Source organism: Castor canadensis, chromosome 11, assembly GCF_047511655.1.
Source record: "Castor canadensis chromosome 11, mCasCan1.hap1v2, whole genome shotgun sequence".
NCBI classification, from domain to species: Eukaryota; Metazoa; Chordata; class Mammalia; order Rodentia; family Castoridae; genus Castor; species Castor canadensis.
Window position 1 is genome coordinate 111,909,395 of NC_133396.1, and position 12,509 is coordinate 111,921,903.

Sequence of the window (12,509 nt, forward strand, 5' to 3'; positions counted from 1 at the left end):
CTCCCTAACCCTTGCAGCCGCACCTGCATCCCCCAAATTTCAGGAACGCATACTCACAAGTTCCACTGTGGCCTAGCTGGTATTTGTGCTGTCAACTTCCTATTCTTACTGACAACTTTGGTTAGCTGACAAAGAAACCAATCCTAGTTACTTAGTGAGTCGATCATGGTGTGAGCCCTTTGGTTTATAAAGCCAATGTGAAGAGAAGTACCATCTTTCTTATTTTTGCATTGTTACAAGAAAAAGTACAAAATTCTATTAACCAAACACGAATATTCATTATCTTTTTCTCTATATATTTAATGCAAAGATAGGAAACCTCTTAGTATATAAAGTCAAACATTAATAAAATTGGTTAACATAAAATACCATGAAAGCAATTGGAGATAATTTAATACCAGAAAACATTTGGAATGATACACCATGGTATAAAGAGTATTTAGGCATGATAGCTCCTACTGATTTCAATAAATTCTACTTTTTGCTATGTCTGAACCTTATGTAAAATCTCCAAGTATTTTTTTAAACACAGACTTAGTTTTTTTCTTCTAAAATGACTCCCCTCATTAAGGTGAAAAGATACAGCTGTTTTTGAAGTCACTCTTTCCTCATATTTCATTCAGAAACTATCCAAACTGCTGCTGGAAAGATGGTTTTCATGTGAGACAATGGGTAGAACAGGAAACATTTCCTAATCTCTTGGAGACCACATTTTTGAAACTGCTCTTCACATCAGTCCTTGAAAAAGTTTTCAAGTTTAGAATGACTGAGGCTGGGGCATAGATGATGGAACTTAAATGAATACTTAGGATGTGCATCTTAAAGTAATTACACACAAGAAATGAATATACACTGACGAAGCTGTGAAATTATTTCAAACAATACAGTTTCTCCCTGTAAAAATGTCTTGCCTTTGGCCTACCCCACTTCTCAAATAGGGATTTAAAGTGATCTTACAGGGAAGAGGTTGAATCCATGTGGTAACATGGATTCAAAACTCAAAGATGCATTCCATTTGTAGTAACAGACAGCATGCAAATCTTTTCCATCAAGTTTTCAGTAAGTGGAAAGAGCTCTTTCCCCTATGTGTAAGTTAGCCTTTTACCTGGTTTATATATCACCTTTCTTTTTTTGTGTAAGAAGAGGATAATGTATGAAGATTGTGAAACAGAACTAGAAATTGTGAGCCTTTGTTGCAAAGTAATGGGGAATTAAAAACAAATGCTTAAAAAAAAAACCTTTCTAACTACAGCATATGAATTCTTTAAAAACAAAACAAAACCAACCATGTGAAAAACAGTAAATAAACTCAAAGTCCAAGCCCACAGATAAAATAAATGTGTAAAGGGTTCACTGCCATATTCAAGGTTCAGGGTAATTAAGCAGAGCTGGGGAGGAGAAAAGGCTCCTTGAGCCTTTGGAACCAGAGCAAGGCCTGATAAAGGCCAAGGGGAAGACAGGATGTTTCTCCATCTCCTCTCACTGTTTCCATTTTACGTGTGTGTGTGTGTGTGTGTGTGTGTGTGTGTGTGTGTGTGTGTGTGTGTGTGTGTGTGTGTGTATGTGCGTGTGTATATTTTGTTTTTGCGATAGGGTATACCTAACTTTGCCTCGAACTTAAAATCCTCCTGCTTCCTCTTCCCAAGTAGCTAAGACTACTCACTTTGTTCCCATTTTCTAAAACAAATGAGATAGGAAAGACTATCTGTAAAGAAATTTGTGTCTCCTATCACCCATCAATTCAATCTGTGTCCATACTCTGCAAAAAAAAAAAAAGTGCTTTGGGTACACTCAATTTTCATTAGCCAACCTGATAACATATTTCAGAAGGAAAAGAAGCTAGCATTGGGTATGATGAGCCCTGTTTTCAAGTTTCTCTTTTTTTTTCTCATGTCCTATTTATCTAACAGAATTAAATGCCATGGGAATGGACATAGCTCCTGAGCTCCAATGTGAAAACTTCGGAGCAGTGTCAGCAGCAGTATGGGAGAGCCGGTTTCTTCCCTCTAGGCTGCATAAGCGTTGGCTACAAAATTTGAGCCAAGCAGACATCCAACTCTAACTATAGTAACAGGAGTAGCACCCTTTCTCCTGGGGGATGGTCTTTCCCATGGGAGTGTTATCAGAGTCTCTTTTGTGTAGTACACGTGCAGAAGGAATTTAGCAAACTTCCCAAAGGAGACCATAATTGTTCCATCGGTGTTTAACTGGGGAACAACTGAGTGAGCTGGGGAAGCCAGGCAGAAGATGTGATTAGTTTTCAAATGTCTGAAGAGATGCCATACGGCAGAAAGATTAGAGATGTTTGCTTTCACTCCCGAGAACAGAATGAGGACCAACTGGCACAAAAACAACAGATTTTGGTTCATCTGAGTTGGACATGAAGTGAGTTAGTTGTCACTGAAGTATTCAAGAAAAAGCTGGAAAGCTACTTAACAGAGATGTAGTTTGGTGGAGATGGACTGAAGTCAATGACCCATAAGATCCCTTCCAGCTCTTGACAGCTTTTTTTTTTTTTCAGGCCCTAGGATAATATGCAAGTCTAATTTGGAAAATTATTCTTAGAAAATAACTAACATAAATTTTTAAAAGAAACTTTCTCTGTATCTAGAAATATTCCACTAGATTCTTTCGAGGACCAAACTGGAGGTAGAAGCCTGGGAGAAAGCAGAGCATAGTGGGCTCTCCCTGTATAGGCATGTAGTATCAGATGACATGCTGTGATGGGTAATCTGAAGTATTACCCAGAAAGCATGCTCCAACAGCTCAATTACTGCAGACTGATCTAATGAAAGATACAGTGTCACTTAAGATCCTGCCTGCAGGCTTAGCATTTCCAGGTGTTAGCTGCACAATGAAGTCACTCTAGCATGTCTTGAGACATGGCTTAATGTAAGAGAAAGAAGTCTCCTGAACATGGCCCATTAGGCCCAGAGATAGAAGCAAAATTTCATACAAGATCCCTTGTTCAGAAGGCCTCAGGAGGCTAGGACTATTATCATCATGCAATTTATCCTCTGAAGGGGCAGTACAATGTTGGGTGATTACATCTCTTCATTCATGTCTGTCTGTTCCCTCCTCCCCCCACCTGCTTTGTAGCACCAATTGTGGCCTAACACAAAACAATGACCATGACTCCTAGGTAGGTAGATGTGATCACTGAACAAGCATACATTTTGGCTAATGTGGGAAAGATACCAGTTTGGATATAAATGTGTCATTGGCTTCATGGACAATGAAGTTATGGCTTCCTCAAACAAAAGGAATGCACTACTAAGGTGCTTGGCAATTAATTTTTAAATGAGGCATCACCAAAAATATAAATTTCAATGTTTCTTAGTTACTGGACTCTAACTGAAGTGGCTCTATTAACATGAGGACAATTACTAGTATTTATATTGAGCAATCAAAAGTCTTGATTACTGCCAACCAAATACATCAGGATAAAGATACCAGATACATATGACTGCCTGAGAGAACCGGAATGTCTAGATTACTCAAACTTTAAATCTCTGGTTCAGGGTGAAAGGATACTGAGGAGTGAAGAGTATCAAAGCATGTTATATATATAGAGAGAGAGAAAGAATACAACATAATGAACACCAACAAACACTGTTTGAAAAGGGAGGAATGAGAAAAAAGGGGAAAATGGAATTATAATGAAGGGGTGAACTTGTTTAAAGTACACTGTATGCATGTATGGAATTATCACAGTGAAATCTCATATTATTAATGTACGCTAATTCAAAAATAAAAATTAAAAAATCTCCAATTCACTGCTGTAGGAGAGGCATTATTTTTCAAGCTAAGTAAAAATGTAAGACTATTTTTTGAAATAAAAAATCTAGTAATCAGAGAATGCAATAATCTTAATGCACTCATTAGATCTGTGAGTTTGTTCATTGTTCAAATGGAACATGAAAATATTCTGTAATTTTTAACAAGATGAAACATGCCTGCTCCTGTATTTTTAACCTCCCTTTCTAAGTTTCTGGATTGTACACCCATTTCAAAAGAAACCAAGGCATTGGTTCTGAAATTAATGCTATATTTATTATAGTGTTTTTATTAACAAACTTTCACCAGACAGGTCTGAGTGTGTTAATACAGCAGGCACATTGGCTTCAAGGTTTGGCATCTGACAGTCCACAGAATTGCACTTTACTCTCACAATTCTGCCACAACTTTGTGGATTGTTTGGGCAGGACCTGTAACTAGCCTCCCCCATTAAATGGTTAAATATAAATTTTGGTTCATTCTGACTTAAATGTTCTGAGTTTGCAGCTACATCAGTCTGTGACAGACTCAGCTCCACTTTCCTCTCTGCTTTGATGGTCTGATTGGGTAAACCAGAGATCTTGGTTTCAGTCCCTCCACTGCCCTCCATATCCCCCATGTCCCTATTTGTACAGAGTCCCCTTTGGTTATTCTCAGGATCACAACATGCTTTTTGGAAAGGTCCAGTGCTTCTGCAGACAAATGGTACTGGCTCTGCCATCCTTGGAAGTTGCTCTTCTATGCTCTGAAGACTGTGTACACTGGTCTTACCCATTTGGTCTTGGGCCTGGATGTGCTGTACTGGGTGAAGGAAAAAATTCCTAGGCAGAGAATTCTGCATTCCAGGTGGCTTTCCTCGGCCCTGAAGACAGGGACAGTGATGGATATGTGGGATGGGATGCACAAAACTCTCAGCAGCTTGGTGTGTGGCCTTCAGAGGTGCCACCCCGTTTTGGATTTGAACAAAGCTGCTAGCAGTAGGAGTACATTGGTGGCACAAAGAGTCGCCCATCTGCTGGCAAGAGTGTGGGACATATTTTAAGTGTTTGTAGGCGTTTGGGCAGCTACATCTCTGGTTCAGAGAAAAGAAGTGGCACATGGTATGTTGCTCCAGAGAGGGTGGTAACAAGGCAGAGTTTGTTTCATTTTTGGCGCTTTTGTTGAATTCGCTTTTGTAGGCTGCGTGTACAGGCATTCCTACATTCTTTGCTTGACTGTTAAAAAATTCAGAGCAGATGTGTGTCTCTTCATAAGTGGTCTTCTCTGAGGCAGTACAGCTGTGGGATGCCAGAGGTTCTAGTTCGTAAAACTCATGCTCCAGTTCAGATTTTTGGCCCCTGGGATTTAAGTGATAAGCATTTATGGTATGCGTTTTGCTTTGTCCCTTGTCACCAGCACTTATAGACAAGGCATGGGAAAAGGCACTACACTGTAGTTTTTGGGGTAAAGGAATCTGACCACAGGTACCCTGTGGTCCAAGGCACCGACACATGCACTGGAAGAAGAAGGTGGCAAAAGCCCAGCTGATGCACATGATGAGCATCATGAAGGTGCCCAGTTGGGTGTAGGCCAGGACTGTGGAGGGCATCATCATAGCCCCAGCCACGAAGGTGGTCAGAGCAGCCATGGCAATTGCAGAGCCCATGCGACTCAGAGAGAAGATCACCTTGCCTTCACGGTCAGGATCTGGAGCCAACCGGTATGCGACTCCATAATGGACGGCAAAGTCTACAGACAAGCCAACTGCAACTGAAATGGTGACAGACTCCAAAACATTCAGCTCCCAGCCCAGGAGGACAAGAGAACCGACAGTGACGAATATGGTTCCAGCTATTGAAATGATGGCATAGAAGCTTATGATGATGTTCCATGTTGTCAGCAGCATCACACTAAATGCAACAGCCACTGAGAGCCCCATGGCAATGAGGGTGCCATCGGAGAGGCTATCCTGGAGGTCATAGAACTCCAGATTGCTGACAAACCAGCCATTACTGAGGCCCTCAGGCGCTGAACTCAGCTCATTGGAAATCCATGAGTCCACCTCTTTATAAAACTGATGCATCTTCTCATAAGCCAGTGTGAAGAGGTATGTACTTTGGAACTCTAGCACTACTGCCCTGATAGTATCATTGATATCAAACCTTGGCCCTGGGGTTTTGCTATCCAAATGATACCCTGTACTCCTTTCCAGCTCCATGATGGCTCTTTTAATGCACAGTTCAAAAATCTCTTGCTTGTAGGGGAAGCTCCAGTGGCTGCAGCATGGGTACAGGGCAGGCTCATCACAATCCTGGTTTTCCATCCACTGTTTGAATGTCTCAATGAAGCAACTGGTGAAGTCCTGCTCATCAGTTTGGTAGAAGAATGTTTGGTTTCTTAGTTTTTGACAAAAGTGCAAAATCCAGGCCTGAGAAGCTGGGCTAGCAATGTTAAAACTGCTATCCAGCGTCAGCTTCCCTTTACTCTTGGGATTTAGTGGATTGCCACTGTCTTCTGGGGACACACCCCAGATTACTGTGATGGGCATGTGGAGTTCCTCTCCATGGTGAACACGCTCAAACATGAAAAGCTTTTTGTACTCAGCATCATATCTTTCAAAAGGATGGGACGACCTGAACACCTGGAACTCAGATAATTCCAATGAGGGCAGTTTCATCTTTGGGTTTATACACACGATGTAGGCCCCACCTACAGTTAAGGCAAGGAACCAGAAGAGCCAAAGGTAGCGAAATTTAATGACGATACATGGCAATACTTTTTCAAAAAAAATTCGTGATGCTTCTGAAATGGCAAAAAGTACTTTATGGCATTTTTGGCAGGCCGCTGTCCAGCAGCTTTTGTTATCATACACTTGCTGCTGTGGCTTTTTGAAGCAAGTGAATATATTGAGGAGATATCGCTCATGCAGAACAACAACGGCTGGGAGCCATGTGACCATCAAAACATAATTCACCAGTATAGCTGTCCCCGCATACACCCCGAAACATCTGATTGCTGTAATGTTGCTAACATAGTTAGCGTAAAAGGCAGCAGCAGTGGTAAAACTGGTGACGAACATGGAGAGGGCGGCATGTTGCAAGGTGATGCTTACTGTTTCTGAAGTTTCAGCGTGAGGCTTGTCAAATTTCGTGTAGTTCCAAACATCACACAGGACAAAGGCATCATCTGCTCCAATCCCAACCAAAATAATGAGTGCAGTGAGGTTCATAAAAGGGAAAAATTCAAAGTTAAATACTACACGATAGAGAAAATAGGAGACAATCAAGGAACTGATTATTGCAAACATTGTCATGAGAGTGATAAACAAGGACTTGGTGTAGACACACATGACTAGAAGGACAATCACAATGGCTATGGCAGGATACACAGTATCCATGAGAAGATAATCTTGAAATAAACTGTGTTTGATACCAAACTCGATCCCAGTGATGGTTGTGACACCGTCAGAAGAGTTCCAGTTTTCGAAGTTGTCCAGGTAAATGTTCATCATGCTCTCCCCTCTTTCTGTGGGTGAGAAGAGCATGCTATATTTTAAAGCTGGCATGGCATAGTCAGCCATCTTTGGGGTCATGAAGTCCTTGTCTACCAAATAGTGGAGGATCTGGTATACGGCATTGTACTTGGTACACTTGCGTGGCACATTGGTGCACTTGAGCTGATCCTTTCTTCGGGCTGCCATGTCCCAGCAGTCTGGCCCCAGTGTGCCATTTTGATAGTGCTTGGCACAGGTACGAAGGAGCTTCAATGTATGAGAGACATCTCGTTCGACAATTTTCTGACAGGATGATCTGTTGTTCAGAATGGCAATGTAGTTCCCCAGTGTCCAGCTGGGGCAGCAGGAAGCAGCAGTGGTCCTCTGGCAGAGATCGCCAAACTGGGGATGAGATCTGATCTGAGAGACAGACACACAGGATTGGAGTTTAAATGGGTTCGTGATTGGGAAGATCACTATTTGCTTTGAGGGACAGAGAAAGTTATAGAAGGTAAATAACTATCTTCTTAAATTAGGTATCAGTTTGCAAACAAAGTGAGATTTCCCCCCAAATCAACCTCATATTATGGGGTACTGTAAAGGTTAATCTTCAACAGTGGCCCACTGTTTGGAAATGACATACAAGTGTGAAGCAATGTCAACTGGTACCGTGCTGAGTTAAGGGAGATAAACGCTTACTTAGTAAATAAGCTTTTTCAAAAGTCACTCTAAAAAGCAACAAAGTGGATAGATTTTGAATCTTCTGAACTTACAGGATTAAGAAAACCAATGTTCAATTGATATTTGAAACTAATGTGTGACTCTGCCTAAAATTTTTGGTTATCAGCATGAAATTTTTGATGACAAAGGTATTAAATCTCAGTAAACACTCAGTAAAAGCAAAGATGTTATTCCCTAGAAAACTACTATGGCCTGGTGTTGGTGGCTCATGCCTATAATCCTAGCTATTTAGAAATCAGAGATCAGCTGTGCAAATAATGCAGGAGACCCTATCTTGAAAATACCCAACACAAAAGAGGGCTGGCAGAGTGGCTCAAGTGGTAGAGCACCTGCCTAGCAAGCGGGATCCCAAGTTCAAACCCCAGTAACACACACACACACACACACACACGCACACGCACACGCACACGCACACGCACACGCACACACACACACACACACACACAAACAAAACTAGTATGGTCTGAATGTTTATGGTCCCTGAAATTTAAATGCTAATCCCCAGTGTGACAGTAGTAAGAAGCAGGGTCTTTGGAAGGTGATTAATGGGATTAACGCCCTTATAAAAGTTCCAAGGAGTTGCACCAGGACATGTAGAAGGTACCACCTATGAAGACTGGCTCTCATCTGACACCAAATCTACCGGCCCTTTGCTATTAGGCTTTTCAATTCCCAGAACTACAAGAAAAAATTTGTTGTTTATAAATTATCCAGTCTAAGGTATGTTGTTATAGTAGCTCAAACAGTAAAATAAAAATTGGCATAGCAAAAAGCTACCCTGGTAATATCCAAAGGATCGATGTCAAAACTCATGAAAGATTTAGACTAAAATTGTTTCTGAAATATGAATAGAAAGGGGCAATGTTTTAAAATTAAAGTATTTATATCTGATTTTCAATAATGTGTCAATTAATAAGTATGCTTGTTTATCTAAAACCCTTTTTGGGAACTTTCTCTTTTTGTAAATAGGGAACTGGTGCATATCAGCAGCTATGGTAACTGTGGACTTAGTGTGGACAAAGAATTTTATTTAAACACTACTCTGGAAAAGCCTTCCCTTCTATGGCTATTCCTGTCATGGTAAATTGAAAAGTTCTTCCATTACTGCCATTAGTGGATCATGGGGAAGTCTGCACAATTCTATTCTGTAAGTTAGATAAGTGGCCCCTCTTCCCCTCTCTTGAGCCTGACCAGACACTTCTGTTTAGGACCAGATCTAGGATGTCCAGTTCTATCAATGTCTCTCATTTTTATTTACCAAAGACTGTTCTAGGGAAGAAACTCCAAAGTTCAAGGTGGGCATGAATATTTTTTCATGATTAAAATCACCCTTTACCTTGATTAAACTAGGCATTGTCAACCATTCATTGAAATATCTTTCCAAAGCAGAGAAATTGGCACAAATCATCTTTTTGGAACTCCAAGTTATCTAAGAACCAAGTTGCTTATTATGCCTAAACCCTGGCTATCAAGTACACTTTACCACCAGGACTAATGTGTGGTATGAAGTATAGATGATTTGGCTATGTGTTGGGAACGCTTGAAGGTATGAAGTATAGATGATTTGGCTATGTGTTGGGAACGCTTGAAGCTGGGTGAACTGCACATGAGGATTTATTCTACTATTTTTTTCTACTTTTATATATGCCTGAATTTTTCCATAATAAAAAGTTGCTTGTTTGATTTTAAAAGATACTCTATTGGAGTAGAAAAAAGATGAGCCAAGGATTTTATTCAATACACTAAAATAATATTTACTGTCACATTTCTAAAAAGCATTAATTAACATTTCATAAACCAGAATAATTCATAATCAATTGTTTCTAGATAAAAACATTCACTTATGCTAACCTGGGGAAAACAGGACCACCTAATAAATAACAGGAAATTTCTCTGGTTTTCATGGCAGACAACCAGTTTCATTCCACAAAGAAATAATGTGCAAGCCCCTGGGGTCAGCCTGGTGAATTGAAAGAAAGGTAATGCAACCCTGATGCCTGAGTCTCAGATGGAAGAAAATAAATTGTATTCATTATGAAACTCACCATCAGCTAGAAGGAACATATCTGTAATTGCTAAAATACTCAAATGCCAAAGCTAAAGGAACTATGGTTGCTAGCTAAAACTGGGGGAAAAAAACATAGAACTTTGTCTGTGAATAACCTTTCCTAATAATAGTGGGCTTTTAAATGTGTATATTTGACCAAAGATTTAAAAAATTGGACATTATACAGACCAACTACTATTTTGATGGCTGCTATCAAAAATAAATACAGTTTGCCTCTGGGGAACCAAACCTCAAATTCAAAAGTGGTGTTGGCTGATGCACAACATTTGGAAAAACTGTTTTTGAGGATTCTTATAGGTAAGAAATATGGACAGAAAAAAGACACTCTCTAAGTACCCTAAGTTAGATACCAGTGTCTTGAATTTAAAGGAATGGAGCTCATGGAATTGTCCACGCTTTCAGGGAGTAAGTCCAAATGTTATCCATTTAAAAGGAAAAAAAAACTATTAACTGAACACTTGCACAAGATGAACAGGGCACAGTGATACTTGCCTCAAGTTGTTCTCAAGGTGGCAGGGAAATCAGACAGAAAGATGAATAATCGTAATTTTTTGGTGGTACTGAAATAATTGTAATTTGATGTGATAAGTAGCAATATTTTATGTGAGGGCTTACAGGACCTGCAGAAAGAACACCTAAGTCTGAAAGTATGATGTGATAGCAGAGCTAACTTTGTCATTGTGGCTGACAGATACAGAGGTATGTGTTATAGTGTGAGACTTAAAGAGACTGGCAAGCAGGTATTTCTTCATGAGGAAGGCAGTTATATTTTACCATATTTTTAGAAAATGATTCACTAGCATAGTTTCAAAATCTTTAAAGTTTGTAAAAATAAAAATGGAGTTTGTGAAAGCAATTTTTTTATGACTCGAGAGGCATAAAGTCCTGTTAAGTCTAGTTGTTCACAAACTGGATGTCTTAGGGAACAATTTTGCTTGAGGTTATAACATGCCTTTGCACACTTCTCTAGTTAGATAGTAGCATGGGTGGAGTTGACTTAAAATATGGGGTAAAGGAAGTGGAGAGAAAAACAAGAAACCAGCAGAGTTTTAAATAATACCTTAACTTTTAAAACTACTGGCTAAATTGGAGATATTTTGAGAAGGTGAGAGGAAAATTAAGCCCTTAATACTAGGTTCAATTGACTACTAGACTCTCCTTCCCCTTATAACCAAGTGTTCCATGTAGTGAAGCTTGAGAGGAGCCTAGGAAGGAGAGAGAAGGCAAACACTCTGCAGCTCTCCTTAAAACAAGAACCAGAAAATACATCTCTGGGCTATTCTAAGCTTCAGGGGGATTCTAGCTATCCACTCAAGTCACCTGGTAAGCCAAAGTCCAGATATCAAATTTCAAATCCTTTTTATAAGCTGAGTCCTCAAAACTCCAATATCTACCAAGTGCAAAGACTACTATGAGTATACAGTTTCCAGCAGAATCAAGTTTGGAGAAACACAGTTACTGATTGTCTGCCAGTGTGTCCCTTAGGATGTCTAAGGGAATAAGGAAACAACGAAGAGCATCAGAGGAACTGAGGCTCCTGTTGAAAGAATCTAAGAAAACAATCACTTCTGTTAAGAAGTGAACAACAGCCTCAGAAACAGAGCCATTTGCTTTGGAAAACTGTGCCTCTCTGAACTGTTAGTTTAAGTGGCATGCAATTTAAATGGAATCTGGAGTTTGCATGAAATATGCTGTAAACATAGGCAGAAGACAAGTGAAGCATCTGGCATCATTGACATATTACACTGATTACCAGACATTTTCTGGAGATGACCCATCGACAATTAAGCTCTTCTGCTCTGTGTCATTTGGTTGTGTCCCATTTAACTTGAGAGTGTTAGTAATCAAGTGTTTAAGTACAATAACCAGGATTGAGAGGTGCAAAGGAAAGACTGCCAAGGAGTCTCAGGACTGTCTGCTCAAACCACTGTAACAAACAAAAATTGTAAAAGGGTAGTGAACTGGGAGACCAGAAAAAGGTAGAGTAGAAATATGAAAGCTGAACTATTAATCCAAGTTATTACTTAAGATATTAGATGAGTATATTATCATTATGAGAAAGGTTTATTATTCTGGGCTCAGAGGAGAGTTTGAAACTAGAATACAAAGGTGTTTGAACTTGGTTAAAAAGCATTAATTTAACAAGTAAAAATTATAACCATATTTTTTAGATCAATCTTGAAGGACTTAATTGCTTATTTATTCATTTGTTGGTATAAATCTGTAACTGACCATGCCAACCATTCATTTGGACATATGTCTTGGGATGTCTTTCAAAATGTGCTTGAACTCATAGTTGTCCAATCTTTATCATGAGCCCAGTAGAGAGAAATATTCAGACAAAAAAAGTACACCCTCTATTCCTTTAGTCTAAATTATACAAATACATCAAATTAAACCATTAGAAAGACAAGTTTAGATTTCATTGTTTTAATCCCTTGTAGAAATACT

The 12,509-nt window shown here is 39.6% G+C and overlaps 1 protein-coding gene across 13 annotated transcripts in view; it reads right to left on the reverse strand.

Annotated features, from left to right (window-relative positions):
* Positions 1-1,497: 1,497 nt before the first annotated feature.
* Positions 1,498-12,509, reverse strand: part of Disp1 (dispatched RND transporter family member 1) — a 190,690-nt gene continuing 179,678 nt past the window's right edge. For all 13 annotated transcript variants that reach the window (XM_074048258.1, XM_074048249.1, XM_074048256.1 and 10 more), the window contains one exon: positions 1,498-7,669. In XM_074048258.1, coding sequence (XP_073904359.1) covers positions 4,055-7,669 — 3,615 coding nt within the window. In that variant the 3' untranslated portion in view covers positions 1,498-4,054. The remainder of the gene's footprint in view (positions 7,670-12,509) is intronic.